The 16,630-nt window shown below is 51.6% G+C and overlaps 1 protein-coding gene across 1 annotated transcript in view; it reads right to left on the bottom strand.

Moving 5' to 3' along the window:
- Nucleotides 1-13,569: 13,569 nt before the first annotated feature.
- Nucleotides 13,570-16,630, bottom strand: part of ACADSB (acyl-CoA dehydrogenase short/branched chain) — a 38,758-nt gene continuing 35,697 nt past the window's right edge. The window contains exon 11 of the mRNA XM_062213946.1: nucleotides 13,570-16,350. Coding sequence (XP_062069930.1) covers nucleotides 16,280-16,350 — 71 coding nt within the window. The 3' untranslated portion in view covers nucleotides 13,570-16,279. The remainder of the gene's footprint in view (nucleotides 16,351-16,630) is intronic.

Raw genomic sequence — 16,630 nt, forward strand, 5'->3', positions numbered from 1 at the left:
TGGGGAGTGAACCAGTGGCTGGAAGACCTGTCTCTCTCTGTCTCTCCTCCTCTCTCTGTCACTCTGCCTTTCAAACAAATAAACAGATCTGTTTAGAAGAGTGTAGACTTGCTCTAACTGCGGGGTCTGGTCGCAGGTCTTTAGGCATCAGGGTGGTTGTCTTGAGAGGGTCGGGTGTGTGCGTTCGAGTTCTGTCCAGTTCTCTCTGCTTCCTGGCTCACCATGTGCCGTGACCAGTCTCCACCACCCCTGGCCAGCGGGCCACCAGCTCCTGAAGTGGGATCTGCAGACCGAAAGCTGAAACAAACCTTGTCTTCCCCAAGAAGCGCCTCTCCGGTATCTTAGCTAAAGCAACAAAGAGCGGAGAGCACATCACCCAAGTTCTCGGGTTCCTGCCTCCCATCTGGGAGACGGGGATGGGGCTCCGGGCTCCTGGCTTTGGCCTGGCTCAGCCCCGGCTGTTGTGGGTATTTAGGGAGTGGACCAGTAGATGGGAAACCTCTCTCCCTCTCTCTCTCTCTCTCTCTCTCTCTCTGTCTCTCTCTGTCTCTCCCTCCCTCCCTCCCTCCCTCTCTGTAGCAGGGTCCTCTCCTGCGGTGACTGCCCCAAGCTACCGGGCCTTTGAATCGCCAAGGCCAGTTCCCATGGAGCAAAACTTAGCGCTCTGCCAGACTGGGCTGGAAAGTAATCCTCCCACCCCCAGCATTCTGGGGGGCTTCTGGAAGATCAGGGGTGGTCTGCCAAGCCACGACCCCTCCCACGCCACCATCTATTTAATTGATAAATTCACGGAACCCCAAACCGGTGAAAGAGCTCATCCAAGGTCACCCCCCACAGCAGAGGGGGGACGGAGGATGCCGGGCATCACAGGGGAGCTGGATCGGAGCCTGGAGGGGCCCATGGGACAACAGGGAGGGGAGGGGCTGGCGGAGCAGGTGAGGCCTGGGGTGAGGGAGAAGCCCCTGGGAAGGCACCCCTGCTGGGCTGACCCTCACTGGCTGATGGAAGACAGGACAAGCACCTGTTCCTGCAATGGGGCACAGAACCCGCCGCGAAGCCGCGCCCTGCACGCGCGTCCAGGGCTCCCTCCTCCACTCTGCGCCCCGTCCTCGTGGGCGTCCGCTCCCTTGGCTGCCGTCTGGTGAGCCTCCCCGCAGTGTTTGGGGCATTCCCCTTCATGCGCTCAAAGGTTAGGTGCCGATTCCACCTTGCGGCTGGCGGTGAAGAGCACGGAAGACAGATGGGCCGGCCCGCCGCACTGTGCTCATTCCCTAACCAGCGGACCAGGAAATGGCCGGTCATTTGCATCGCCATCAAGGCTCAGAGCGGCTGCCTCGGAGCGCGTGTGTCTCTCGCGCTGTCCCCTGCAGAGCCGCAGGCAGCTTGGGACAGGCGGGGCTCCGTGGCTGCTCTGTGCTGCGTGGGCCTCCTCCGGGCTCTAGCTAGGTTGGGTCCGGCGAGGGGCTGCTTGAAGGGCCGAAGGCTCGGGAAGGGAACAGAACAGCTGGGGGTGCACCCTGGCTTTTCTGCACTCTGCCCAGCCCCTCCCCCGCCATTGCACACAGCATGGTGCCTGAGGGTGGCCCTGACGGCGTGGGCAGGTTCAGCCGCTCTGGTCTGGGATGGGCCTGAGGCCATCCTGGGGCTGCCTCCCTGGCTGCCCTCAGTCCCTCTCACGTCCAAGCCTTGGACTTGAGTCAACGCCCCTGGCCCCTGCCCTTCTGGACACCAGTCCTGGACCCTTGTGTGTCATTGTTACAGGGAGGCCACCCCTGCCTGTAGGCAAAGCTCTCCCCACCAGGGTAACAGACCTGGTGACCCCGTGCACACGCGCGTGTATGTGTGCATGTGCGTGTGTGTGTCTCCCACTCATGCCGGCTGAAGGTCCCGTAAGTGACTGCGCTCTATGGTGCCGAGCCACAGATATAAGAATGTATGGACCGCGTCCTGGGGATGCCCAGGGATACCTCCACCCGGAGGTCACAAGGTCACCCTGCAGAATTGATGCTGAAAAAAAAAATCCCCTTTAAACAGATCTGTTTAAAACAGGGACCCTCTTTCCTAAAAAAAGGTGGCAACGAAAGAGGCTTGCTGCAGAATTTGTCTTAAAACTGCAAGTTCAAAAAACCCCTTGCAGTTCCTCCTCAAGTGAATGGCGGCCAATTTACTTTCACATTAAGGCTGTCACTGCACCTGTCATCTTGGACCCAGCAAGGGCTGAACGGAGCAGTAACCTGGGGTGTGCGTTTTTCTGCAAAGATTGCGTGATGGCGCACGCCGTGGGCCAGTCTTTGTGGGTGATTTGCACAGCGTGGTTCGGAGAGTGCCGTTTTGGCGGAAGTGTCCAGGGGCTTCCTGCATTGTCCGGACAGCGTCTTTAATCCGTGACACCCGAATCGTTCTGAGTGTCTCCTGTGTCATCCCCCTGGCCCATTGTTTTTGGTTCAACTCCAGGACGGTCAGTTCCCCATTTGCCCATGGGTTTGCATGGAATTCAAATTCTCCTGCATCACTTTCCCAGTGCCCCGAAATCCTGCAACCGTGGCACAAGCTGCAGGTCTATCCCGCAGGCCGCTAACACGGGCTTTGCAGCACGTCGTTGGGGGCGTCCGACCACGCATGAGACAGACGATGCAGACGGTGGAATGGCGCAGTCAGAGAGGCCAGCATCCAGCTGAGGTCCAGGGGCTGCTGCTACCCAAAGACGTCCGTTGTTCTGCGAACACCACGTTGTGATGCCTTGCGCTTCCCACGCCGGGGACTGGAGGACACAGGTAGTGAGTCCCGGGGAGACGAGGGGCTGCGAGCGTGGCGGCTCTCCTCGGTACCCAGGTCTTCCTCCCGCCAGGCAGAGCGGGGAAGATGTGGGCGTTGTTCTGTGATGTCTGCTGGTCCTTTCTGGACCGTACCCGGGAGATCTGTCCTGAGGCAGGACACGCAGAGCGCCACCAGAAAGGGCGCCAGACCTAACCGTGCCCTCCTCAAGTTGGTTTCTGGTGGCCGTCTCACCTCTGGACAGGAGTCAGGTTCAGCCTGTGAGGTCGCCATTTCCCCAGGACACAGGGGCACCCAGCAGTCTTCCGGGTCTTCCTTGATACCAGCGCTGAGAACAATTCCGAGTGCTCACCACGTGCCAGGCCTTACTGTGAACATTTCCCAAACATCGTTCCGTTCTTACTACCCTTCGTGTGCCCTCATTCTAACATTGGGGAGATAAAGACACAGGACAGCCTTCGTCCGAGACACACTGCGAGCGGGGATTTGAACTCGCAGCCGACCGCACCGCGTGCTCACAGCGGAACCTGGATCGCACAGGCAGAGGTGACTTCCTCCTCTGGCGTGGCAGAGAGCCGTGGAGCAGCCGCGTGTTCGGGCTCATTCAGCCCCACTCCCACACGCGGGAAGTGATGAAGTGGAGACCAGGCAGCTCTCGCCAAGAACTGCCCACTGCAGCCTGCCCGTCAGCAGCCGCAGGCAACTGGAACCCGTGTTCTGCTAGACGCTTGCCAAGTGTGCTCTGAGCACGAGCCCAGCTGACAACCTGCACGCAGAAGTCAGGACGGTGTCTCTTACCAAAGGCCGCCCCTGGCGGCACGGAGGTGTTTTCCAGGACGCCTCGTTTCCTGAAGCTAATAAAATAATTGGGTTGATCATGCTCACTGCAGACTCCCCCCACCCCTGAGCTCTTTCATAGCCACTGAGAAGTCACTTTTTGGGGGGCTCATTATCCCTCAAGATCTTGTGTCGCTCATTTGCATATGAAAAAGGAAATTCATAAAAGCCCTTTCTTATTTTCTAACAAGGGTTCAAACCAGGGGCCATTATCATCCTATAGAAAGACCCAAATGGCATATGGATCATTCTGGAAAAGGGGGTGAGCGCCTTTTGAGAGAATTGTTTTAGTTTTTGCAGGAAATTAATCAGAGGGATGGGCTTTGTGGAGCGAGGAGCAAATCTAATCTGTCCTTTGTTCGAATTTGCCTTGCTCCAATTCCTAGCAATTGTAGACAACATGCTCCTTTGTTCGAGACACTTGTTACATGCATAATTAGAGGCTGCAGTAGCTGTGTTTAAAGAAAAACTGTTTTCCAATGTAATGTGTGATCTTGATAATAGTATTTTCATCAAAGGTAGCAATTACATTCATTAAGCTGGGACTGGCGTGGCGGCAAGGAAATTAAGTGGAAAGTGAATAAAAGCTCCCCTCCCCCCTTTTTATCTCCTTCTCTTTATAAGTTGAAATGCACCGTGGTGAGCTGTAACTGGGAAATACGTCGTGAATATAAAAAAATAAAGTCCTCCTTAACCTTTCGGAATGATGACCCCGCAGACATCCTAGGGATGCTATAGATGCGCTTTTCAAATTAAAGGGCTTTATTCTGCCTGGATTTCCTATGCAAGTTTTAAACAAGCTCAACATAGGATTCAGGTCTTTAAAGGCTGCTGGGCCCTTTGGGATTAATTCACTGTTCTTTTCACACATAAATTAATAGTTTTGTGTTGTCAAAAAAAAAAAAAAAAAGCACAACAAGGCATAAATCAACCAGTTTGGGAAAGAAACAAGGCCAGTTGCCTGATTATAGTTACCCTTCCACTTCCTTATACTGTAATATTCTGGATGGCGTAAATGACGTCCATGGGTCGAGACAGAAAAGTAGCACAGAAAAGAGCCCCACAGAGTTTTTTGGCTCACATTTATTTATTCATTTATTTGTATTTATTTGATAAACAGAGACAGAGGAAGAAATCTCTCCCATCCGCTGGTTTACTTCCTGCCGGAAGCCAGGAGCTGGACCCCACCCAGGGCTCCCAGGTGGGCGGCAGTGACTCAAGGACTTGTTCCCCCCCCCCCCTCAGGGTGCTCATTAGCAAGAAGCTGGAGCTGGGACCGGAACCCAGGCTCTCCGACGTGGGCTGCGGGTGGTTGTCCGGCAAGCGGCACCTAGCATCGACACCAAAGCACAGCCCCGCTTCCTGGACCCAGATTCCGGAATCTGACTGTGTGGCCATGAGCAATTTATTCTGGAAAAGACAAACATACGTGCCTGCATGCCTGTGTGTGTGTGTGAGCACGCATGTGCACACACGTGTGTGTCTCCTGCAGGTAGACGCTCTGGTTTCTCCCCCCGGGGATTGAAAGTCCTGTTTCATAAATGTCCTTGCAGTGGCTCGAAGGGCTCGATGGTCCCCGTTTGTTCAGCAGAGCATGATGAGAGCTGGACACGCCTGGGCAGAGGGGCCGGAAACATGCCACCTCCGATCAGCACCCTGGCTGCTGCCGATTTTGACCCGAAAAGCTTTCCGAGAAAATGAGTGCAGTCCACGAGAATCGATCGGGGACCCCTACTCTCCGTGCCTGGACGTGCACAGCTCGGCAGCAGCCATCATTATCTTCAGATCGATTGACCCAAATGCCTCGTGGACCGTCTTGGAGTGGGAGCCATGGAGCTTGAACAGGCCCCGCCCTGCTGCTGGCGGCACCCTGGGCACCGCAGCGGCCTTGATGGCCAGCCTCAAACCAGGCGGCCAGGGCACGTTGCTCCCCAAGGGACGGCTGCACATGGAGAAAACGCAGGATTTCGGAAGTCTCTGCACGTTACTTTCTCCCCTGTGGTGAGTGGTTGGCTTGGCTTTGTGAGACAAGAGCACCGGACCAGGGACCTGGGGCCCCAGCTCGTGGTCCCCGCTGGCCGGGGGAGCCAGCGTTCCCTGAATGGCTTGCCGGATGCTTGGTGCCCTGCTGGGGGTTTGCACGCGTCATGTGACTCGCTCCTCACAGCGTCTTCCAGGCAGGTGTTAGCAGCAACATGGCACACTCTGCGGGCCGCAGGTCTGAGTCTCCCCAGAATTCCCAGCGTGGGGTCAGCAGGGGCCTCTGGGAGGTCGTCGGGTCCCTCATGGGTGGGAGGGGTTCCCTTAGAAGGGACGCCTGAGGGACCTTGCTGGCCCCTTCGGCCATGGAGCAGCACGCAGTGGAAAGCTGAGCCCTCGCCGGACACCGAATCGCCCAGCGCCCTGGTCCCGGGCTTCCCGGCATCCAGAGCTGTGTCTGTCTCAGGTACCTGTTACGGACGCCTGCGCGCACCCCGACACGCACCCCAGGCGGTGTGGATGTGCGAGCTCTAGCTGTTGGGTACCAAGTCAAGGATCTGGGTCTTCTGTGGTGGGAATTTGGGAGCCAGGGCCTTGGCTGCTCCAGGCTCAGATCCCCTCCGCCTAAGATAAGGGGGAGCCAGTGAGCCCCTGGGACAGCGCGCTGGGGCTGTCCAGGCACACTGAGACTTCCGGCCCTCAGTGAATCCACAAGCAGCTGTGGTCCTGCACAGGGGCGAGGCCACCCCCTGCGTCCTCTCACAGCAGCCCTGGCACGCAGTCAGCGCCGAGCCCAGCCCAGCCGCTGCCCGGATCTTCCACTCCACGTGGGGCTCCTCTCCTCGGCGGTTCCGCTGTGTTCTGGGGCTTTCCCCAGAGCCCAGGTGTAAAGGTGGCCCTCCGAGTCCTGGTCGTCTGCTGCGCCCCTCACCTCCCTGGGACAGCTGCACTCTCCCGACCCCGGGGCTGGCGTCTGGGATGTGCTCGAGTCGGCTCCAGCATCCTCAAGGCTGGAGCTCTGCCAGGGCGCAGCCTCCCGCGGCCTCACAGAGCCCACCCTCCTTCCCCTTAGCTGCTCCTCAAGGCCTCTCTCCCCTCCAGCCCGGAGGGGTCGCCCTTCAGCTGGGGGACATCTCTGCTCAAGCCTCATTCTCTACGGCAGGCTTGGGTTTCCCCTCGCAAATGCTGTCTCCCGTTCTGTGGTGTGCAGAGCGAAAGCCCGGCTTACCAATTTGTCATGGCAGGGGCATGCCTTTGGTCTCATATCTAAACTCCATCAGCAAACCCAAGGCCATCTGGGCCTACACTATGTTGTCCTCTAGAGGCATTATGGTTCCACGTGGTACAATTAGGCCTATGCTCCATTTACTGTCTGGGGAGGGTGAAGCATACGTCTCCCCAAGTGTTTCACCCAGCTGTTCTCCACGATAGCACTGTCCTTGCACCTGGGTGAGAATCCAGGCCTCAGGCTGCCTCGGGACTTGTGTCGCACACACACAGTAACAGGGGGATTCCCTGACATCCGCCACTCTGCTGGCACAGCGGCCCCTCTCGCTACTCACACCTTTCAAGCCATGGGAGCCTGGTCCTTCTCCCTTGCCCTGAGTGTGTGGTACACAAGGAGCCTTACCCCTAAATGTGGCCGTTATCAAGGAAAGACAAGGTCAGAGAGAGGTGCTGACCTGGAGGTGCGGAGGACTTGCTTCGGCAGGAGACCAATTGACAGACGTGTCAAACCCTTCCTCTCAGACAGGATTCTTGCAAAGCCAACGATCACTTCCCACAGCCCCGAGCTCCCCTTTTCTGCCCCCTGGCTTCTCCAGCGGGCGGTTCCAGAGGCTCCCACCACGTCCCAGTGTTGGAAAGCAGCTTCACGTGGTGGCCGAGCAACACTTGCTGAGTTACAGGTGCACATCACTCTTAAATTCCATTATCTATACAGCCTAGTCGTAACAGACACAGCATTGAGACCATTCCTTCTTTTTTAAAAAATTTATTTATTTATTTGAAAGTCAGAGTTACATAGAGAGAGGAGAGGCAGAGAGAAAGAGAGAGAGAGAGATCTTCCATCTGCTGGTTCACTCCCCAAAATGACAACAGTTGGAGTTGGGCCGATCCGAAGCCTGCAGCCTCGGCATCCCATATGAGCACCGGTTCGAGTCCCTGCTGCTCCACTTCTGATCCAGCTCTCTGCTATCGCCTGGGAAAGCATTGGAAGATAGCCCAAGTCCTTGGGCCCCTGCACCCACATGGGAGACCTGGAAGAAGCTCCTGGCTCCTGGCTGGCCCAGCCCCAGTGGTTGCAGCCTTTTTGAGAACGAACCAGCAGACGGAAGATCTCCCTCTCTGTATCTCTCTCCCTCTCTGTCTCTGTAACTCTGCCTTTCAAGTAATTAAAATAAATCTAAAAAAAAATTAATTGGCCTGGACAGATGGAGTATTACCGTGTGAAGGAACTGTCCATACACTGCAACACTGGGCTTCTGTTACATGACTGTCACATAAGGCGAGCTCCACGGGCTGGCCACTCAACTCACGGCTCCTTTCAGACTCCCTGGCCCCCAACGGCTGCAAAACCTTACAAGCCCGGTGCCACTTCATTAGTCGGCATCTCCAAAAGGAAAATAATTCCATGGTCAGACTGAAAAATACTGATCCCAAGGTGATTTATTTTATCAGCAGTTTCTTCATTAACTGTCTGGCTAATGCAGGTCGACATTTTATTACCGCAAGCCCCATTGGGGCTCCTGTTTGGGGTGGGGGTGACTCAACTGCCTTGGGCTCCGGCTCCCCAGCAGCACGTTAGAAGCATGAATGGGGGATCTGTACTGGAGCTCAACTCTGAGGGGTGAAGGGGAACCCACCAGCCTGCTCCTCCTTCTACTTCGTCCCTACCCAGCACAGGTGGGGCTTCAGGGAGCTCTAGGGCATTCGTGCTTGGTCTTGGGGAGCTAGGGAGAAGTTGAAAAAGAACATGGACGTTGGGGAAGGAACTTCCCCACTCAGATTCCCAGGTTCCAGGCAAGACGTGTAGGTCAGGAAATGAGGAAGGGCCCTGGGTCATCTGGGGACAGAAAGCCCAGGAGACAGCCCATCGTTCCCCTCTGCCTGGCGACTTCATCTGACTTCATGCCGTGGCCAGGTAAGACTCCCGAATTTACCTCTCACCCTAATCCTCTCCCAGCCCCTCAGACGTAGCCTCCCAAATCCTCCAGCACACCCTGTGCGGACCGAATGGAAAATAAACCCTCCACCTGAGGGCTAGGACACCTCTAGGAAGGCATTTCACAGCCTGTGCCTGTCGGGCTCTCCAAGTTACTCTAAAGCACAGAAGTTTGAGAACCGCTGGTTGAGACAATGGAACAGGTAGCATGGAAGAATCTAGATAAACATGAAGGAAAAGTTGAGACAAGGAGGAAGCACCTGGCTCCTGGCTTCGGATCAGCGCAGTGCACTGGCCGTGGCAGCCATTTGGGGGGTGAACCAACGGAAAAGAAAGACCTTTCTCTCGGTCTCTCTCTCTCACTAACTCTGCCTGTCAAAAAAATAAAAATAAGTAAATAAATAAATAAATAAACATTAAGGAAAAAGAGAGCAAGAACGAGTCAATCAAAAAGAGGAAGTGCTTTGTCAAAGAAGCAAAGAGCCCCAGGAAGAAGAGAGGTGTCTGAAGCCACCGTTAAATGGGAAAGATGACTTTCGAGAACATTGCTTAAATCCCCCATCAAAGGTGAACAGCAAGCAGCGGCCTGGAGGCTTCGGACGGCTGAGTGACAGCAACGGTGTCCATCCTCCCGTCACTCGGAGCAGAGGCTCCCGGGAGACATTTTTTTAAGGATGGGAAGGTGTGGATGTATTCAGCAAGTCTATGGCAGTGCAGGTGTTCGCCCAGAGGTTAAGACTCCTGTGCCCACACGGCAGAGCCTGGGCTCAACACTCGGCCTCTGGCTCCTGACCCCAGCTTCCAACTAATGCAGACCTTAGGGGACAGCACGGAAAGGCTCAAGTAACTGTGTCCTGCCATCCACGTGGGAGACCTGGACTGCACTCCCGGCTCCCAGCTCTGGTCCAGCCCAGCCCCATTAGCTGTGGGAATTTGGCGAGTCAGCCGGCAGATGGGACCTATTTCTACGTGTGTGTCTCTCTCTCTGCCTCTCAGATAAACAAAATTATAAAAAAAAATTAAAACACATGAAAAGTGGATTTAAAATATTTTGGTGCAAAATTTTTGAATTTCACAAATATAACGGGTCTTCCAAAAGTTCATGCAAATAGCTAACTGAAAAAAATTAGGTTTCAAATTTTTTGTGTGTCACAATAAACATCTTTTTTCTTAATTTATTTGTGAGACAGAGAGACAGATGCCATCTGATGGCTGATTCCCAAATGCCTGCCACAGCCGGGGCCACAGCGGGGCCATGGCCAAGCCAGAAGCAGGGAACACAAGCCAGGTCTCCCACGTGGGTGGCAGGAACCTGGCGGCCTGAGCCCTCGCCACTCCCCCAGCTGTCTGCACTAGGGGGCAGCTGCAGTCAGCAGCTAGAGCAGGCGGAGAACCCAGACACCGACATGGAACCTGGGTGTCTTAACCACTAGCTCAAATGTCCACCCTGAATTTATCTTTTATTTTTTAAAAAATATTCATTTGGAAGGAAGTTACAGAAAGAGAGCCATTCCATCTTCTGGTTCACTCCCCCAGTGGACCACATTGGCCACACTGAAGCCAGGAGCCAGACACTCCATCCGGGTCTCCCACAAGGCTGGCAGGGCCCCGAGCACTTGGCCATCTTCTACAGCTTTTCCAGGTGCAGCAGCAGCAGGGAGCTGGATCCTGGAATAGGCGCTCCACGGTGGGGTGCCACTGCCGTAGGAGGCAACTTAATCTTTTAATTATTCCCTTTTTCTATGAACTTTTTGAAGAACCCGCACAGGCTGAAGGGGGTGGGGGAGGCAATAGGGCTTGAGAGGCTGCAGAAGAAATCGTGAGGAATAATGGCCCAAGGCCCGAGGGGAGGCTCTCTTGAGTATGACACCCAGACTGACTGCCCACCGTCTCAACCGTCTGTGTGTTCTAACTGATCCAGGTTAAAGTTACGGTTGACTGTCTACATCCTATCTTTTTGTTTATTTGTTACTTAATTTTTTAAAGATTCATTTTATTTATTTGAAAGAGTTAGAGAGAGAGGTAGAGACAGACAGAGGTCTTCCATCCACTGGTTCACTCCCCAAATGGCTGCAACGGCTGGAGCTGAGCCAATCCGAAGCACTCTCCCACACAGGTGCAGGGGACCAAGCTCTCGGGCCAAACTCCGCTGCTTTCCCAGGCATCTTAGCAGAGAGCTGCACTGGAAGCGGAGCAGCCGGGACTCGAACTGGCGCCCATGTGGGATGCCGGCACCGCAGCCAGGGCTTTCACCCACTGCGCCGGCCCCATTTATTACTTCTTGTATGTAGTGAATACTGCCTGTAGCGTTCTTTCTGGAATTTGTAAAAATTTCTTCAGGAAAGTTCTAATGAATAGCCTTTGGAAAGAAAGTTCTCGCCGGCGCCACGGCTCACTAGGCTAATCCTCCGCCTTGCGGTGCCGGCACACTGGGTTCTAGTCCCGGTCAGGGCACCGATCCTGTCCTGGTTGCCCCTCTTCCAGGCCAGCTCTCTGCTGTAGCCAGGGAGTGCAGTGGAGGATGGCTCAAGTGCTTGGGCCCTGCACCCCATGGGAGACCAGGAGAAGCACCTGGCTCCTGCCATCGGATCAGCACGGTGCGCCGGCCGCAGCGCGCCTACCGTGGCGGCCATTGGAGGGTGAACCAACGGCAAAAGGAAGACCTTTCTCTCTGTCTCTCTCTGACTGTCCACTCTGCCTGTCAAAAAAAAAAAGAAAAGAAAAGAAACAAAGTTCTCTGTATCAAACTTGTTAATTATGTTTTCCAAATCCTCTGTAGTATCTGTTCTTACTTTTTCCTGTTCGGATGATTTCTAAGTTGGCAATTATGATTATGGTTCTGTCAATTGTTTTCATTGTATTTCTATTTGCTTTGTTCCGTATCATTCCCAGGTATGTTGTTAGGGACATAAAGTTTTGTTGCATCTTCTTGGGGAACTCTTCCTTTTTATGAGATGGTCTTTATTTCACTCTTTAATTCAGCCTTGTTAGATGTTAACACAGTTACTCCTACTTTCTTCTTGGTAGAACTTGCACGGCGTTTTCCAACTTTCCTGTGCTGTTTTGTGTCAGGTGTTCCCGATTTTCTGCACCTGGGATATCCATTTTTCTTTTGCCTCATTTGAACACTTTATTTTGAATAGATAAATTTAACCCATCTGCAGGTACAACTGTTTGGCCATGTTCCTACTTTTATTTGTTTTGCATTTATTAAGGTTTTTTTAAAAATGTAGCCAATGCTGTGGCTTAGCAGGTAAAGCTGCTGCCGGCATCCCATGTGGGCACTGGTTTGAGTCCTGGCTGCTCCACTTCCGATCCAGCTCTCTGCTATGGCCTGGGAGAGCAGTAGAAGATGGCCCAAGTCCTTGGGCCCCTGCACCCACATGGAAGACCTGGAGAAAGCTTCTGACTCTTGGCTTCAAATCGGCCCAGCTCCAGCTGTTGCGGCCATTTGGGGAGTGAGCCAGTGGATGGAAGACCTCTCCCTCTCTCTCTCTCTGACTCTGCCTCTCTGTAACTCTGCCTTTCAAATAAATAAATAAATAAATCTTCTAAAAGTGTAAAATTAGGCTTTTTTCTTTGATTGCGGGCAACTATACAAATAATTCATTACAAATGGGACACCCTGTGGCCACCACCACGTTTTGCCATGCTTCGTCCTTCTCCCCAGCCCAGGGTAGATTTTAGTTACTTCCTTAGGCTTCTGCAGATGAGAGTCAAAGGTGGTGCACAGTGCGTCCCAGCGTGTGGACTTCTGCAGGAGAGGGCTCCTTGTTTCATTGGCCGCCTTTTCCATATTCTCCTCCTCCCTCTAGCCGCATCTTGTTGCAGCCCTGTCCACCGACCCCCACCCCAGTTCTTTCTCCCGGAACACTGAAGCTCCCACCACTCTGATTGGTCTCCTAGGTCCTGTCCTCAGCTGGCTTGTCTGCTTGAAAAGATCTGAAACTCATCCAAGCGTAATCAGCTAATACATGGGGTGGCATTGTCCTGGAGACTCCTGCAGATGAAGGAGCCTGAAAGACCCAGAGGACGGACCAGGGAGGGCCTCGACCAGCCAGACCCTGGGTGTGACTTCACCTCTGCCACGCACCACAGGATCACATTTAACCTCTCCATCTCCGTGCTGTAAAATGGGACAACAAGCTCACCCCCGCCCCCATCGGGTTGTTGTGAATTAACCGGCATGAGGAGCACAGCGCAGTGACTAGAATGTGGTAAGAGCTTGAGACGTCAGCACCCACCGCCGTGTTTCAATCTGAAGAAATACTTTCAGAGGTTGAGCTTGATGTCTTCAGTCTTTTGTGAGGATCCACAAACGAAAGCAGACACCTGGATGGGCGCGCCTCTAACCAAGGGGCTGCAGCAACCACGCAGTCCATGCTGCCGATCAACAAAGGGAAAAAGAGAGACTGATAGTCAGATTTCTAAAATAACGCAGGGAGTAGTGGGGCAGAGATCAGCTGAAATCGCGGTGGCTTTAGGCTCAGCGTGTCGCTAGTGAAAGTGCAGAAGTCGAAGCCCCACAGGGAATCCTATCGCGCAGGCGCACACAGCCCAGGAAACACCTGTGTGCGAGGATGTGCTATGTGTGAGGAGCTGTGCATTCTGCCAGTGGGGAAAAGAGCCGTCTGGTGCCATTTTCTTTAGCACTGTGGATTTAAACGTGGTCTGTGTTACAAGACCTCTCCCATGGAAGCACGGGGCAGCTGGGCGGAGGGGCTGTGTCTGTCCTGCAGGCGATGGCCTTGCTTCCTGACTTCATCTGCCCGCGGTTCGCAGTCCTGCTTTCTCAGAGCAGCCAACGTCACCAGTTAATTTAGCACTTTATTGTTTCATTCTCCATAAAATATTGATTTTGTAACACAGAATACAGGCTGATATACACCATTAAAACAACTTTCACTTTATGGAAAATCAGCAAAAATACACCAGCAAGGATACAACCAGTGCATTTACCAGAATTCCCCTTAAAAATTAAACGAAATGATCACACACGATAAATCTGATGCGCCAGCTACTGTCAGAGAGAGCTCGCCAAAAGCCAATGTCTTTGGCAAATGATGATACAGGTAAGCAATGACACCAATCAATCACAGTATTTTTTAAGTGTTCATTATCAGCCAAGCCTAAAATAAATCAATAAAATATAACAAGGATGAATCCAAAATTTGTTTGAGATAACGTTTAACAACAGGAAGAACAGTGGATTGGGAGCTAGTACATTTGGATTTTTAACGCTGGATGCATGGCCTGGGAAAGTAATCTAGGCTATGAATCCTTCACTTTTTAACTTTCCATGATTCTAAAATCCTTGACAGATTCATTTTTGCACTGTAAAATGAAATCTCTAACAACACTAACTTGGCAATCGGTCTGCGTCCAGCTCTGCCCCCACAAGTCTGGTCAGTTACATACCTCTGAGCTCCGTGGCAGCCCAGTCTCAAATTAACAGACAATAAACACTGACCGCTTCAGGAGCTGAAGAGCTGATTCCCTACCAGACACACACTCAGGGGTTTTAGAGAAACGCCCCCCCCCCCCCAAGCGACGGCCATCAGAAGAGAAGCTATAACGGAAGAACTTCAGGGAAAACCTACGACAGCTCGCTAGGTGAAACAACACAATGATTTGCTAACAGAAGAAGGGCAGTACACATATGAACTGTCACATATAACACAATTACTGTGTTTGTGAGCATGCACAGAATACACACACCTACCAGAACTTTATCAACACCAAGTGCACAGTCAAGGTCGAGACGTAGTGGGGGCCGCTGAGGCTGCAGACTTGAACCTGGGGGTTCTCATCCTTCCACTGCTTGTACCTCTACAGGGAGAAGCTGGGATTTTTCTTCTTCTTCTTCTTCTTCTTCTTCTTCTTCTTCTTCTTCTTCTTTTTTTTTTTTACTAATTTTGGCGTCGACTCTATTATTTGTAAAGTCCGCCTCTTTGACATAGTCATAGAAACTAAAGATGTCTGAGCCCCCTTTCCAGCCTCTATTTTTCCTGACAGATCAGTTTGTTCTGAAAGTGAGTTTTCGTTGCCATTGTTCTTAGAGGGTTTTCATCACCTTCCTATTTGAAAGTACACTTTATCTCTTTGGATTCAAGGTCTAAATTTGCCCTTATTTCTCCCTAATATTTTAATGTAATTCCTATCTCAATTTTATTTATACAATTTGAATGTTTAGCTATGATTTTGCATGGTAGAAACTAATTCATTTAAATAAACATGAATGTGCAGAGCAAAATTGAAAATGTCAGGCTTTCTTAATAAACATTAACTTTTCATTAAGTGCTAAAATGCTGCCCCTTACAGTAATGATTATTTTAAGCAACCGTATGAGCTTTTTTCCTTAGAAAACATGAAGCTCTCCTCTGTTGTCTGCCTTCCCCCGGAACTCGAAATCTGTACTTGGGGGTCTCTGCTGCTGGCCGGGCACCCTAACACTGAGGAGGTGTTATCACGGCCATCTCTTCGGTGGAGCTCTGCCTGGCGATAATCTGTACTGTAAAGCAATAGATCTACTTTTGCCTTCACAAATATTTAATTATCCTAACACTGACACCAAATACGCTTGTTCCAGCTCCATAGCCCTCCTCTGCTTCCCATTCCTATGAGATGTTGATACATCCTTCATGGGTCCATGATCTCTCTCTTGAGAATCTCTCAACCAAAATCCAATTTCTGAATTTCTATTCAGGATAAAGTTCTGTAACCAAGTTTAAGGAAACCACATTCAATTAAAATTCAGCAAAAAAAAAAAAAAAAAAAAAAAAAAAATTGTGCTACTGAGAAATAGTGAAAGATGAAAAGAATATTAAAATATTGAGTATTTTCTGATTATTATTCCAACTATTCAAACTTTATCCTTGAAAACTAATGCAGAGACTTGTTTTTAAAATGATCTGAAGAAACCACCAGGAAACACATCTTTTAGAGTTGCAAATTACATTGCTTTACGTTCTTAAAATAGTTCTTTCTCTAACTAGATAGCCTACAAAGTTATACCCCTATTTTCCACTCATTCCCAGATATTTAGAAGTAGAATTCTTAGACTCTTCTAAACAAAAATTTTTTTTATAAGTTTCTATCTCACTTGGCAATTTAGAACTGAAACTATAAAGTATTCATTAAAAATTGCCAGCTAAAGCAACGTTTCTCTGATTGATGCCACAAGATAAAGATTTACTGGGAATATAAAGTAACCATTTCTAGAAGTGATACTTTAAATGTCTGTTTTTGGCAAATGCGGATGGAGTAAAACCTCTGTATATTCTGAAACCGGAATGATAATATAAATATGTATAGAACTTTAAAAACAGTTTCAGAGAAAATATGAGTGCATTTATTTCCAATTTAAAAAACGGTCCCCTGTGCCTAAATTAAGCAGCCTGGAAGAGAACAGGCCTCGCGCAGGCCTCGGGTGGGGACCTCAGTAAAGCACGCAGTCGCCGGGAGGTTTGCTCCCCCGGAAGGCACAGCGGATTACCAGCGGCACCGGAGGGCCCACTCCCGAGGTCAGTACTCTGTGTCGATGACCTTGGCGATGGTGTTCAGCTGGATATTGGAAGCTCCTTCATAGATCACACCTGAAACGACAGGGAGCAAAAGCAACAACTAGAGTGGACCCACAGTTAGGAATCCGCACAAGAGACAGTTCTGCAAACATGACCGCTGCGTTTGCCATAAAACTGGTACTGGAGCCCCCCGCCCCCCGACCACGGCACGACTGGACAAAGCAGTTCTAGGAGAGAGCGATTTTTCCTTTGGTTTAGATGCCCAGAATCAGTTTTAAACAGCAGATTCGGCTCCTGGACTCTCGACGCCAGGCTCGGGTGGCTCTTGGGAAGCCGCAGTGTTCGTTTTCCT

Source organism: Lepus europaeus, chromosome 17, assembly GCF_033115175.1.
Source record: "Lepus europaeus isolate LE1 chromosome 17, mLepTim1.pri, whole genome shotgun sequence".
Lineage (NCBI taxonomy): Eukaryota > Metazoa > Chordata > Mammalia > Lagomorpha > Leporidae > Lepus > Lepus europaeus.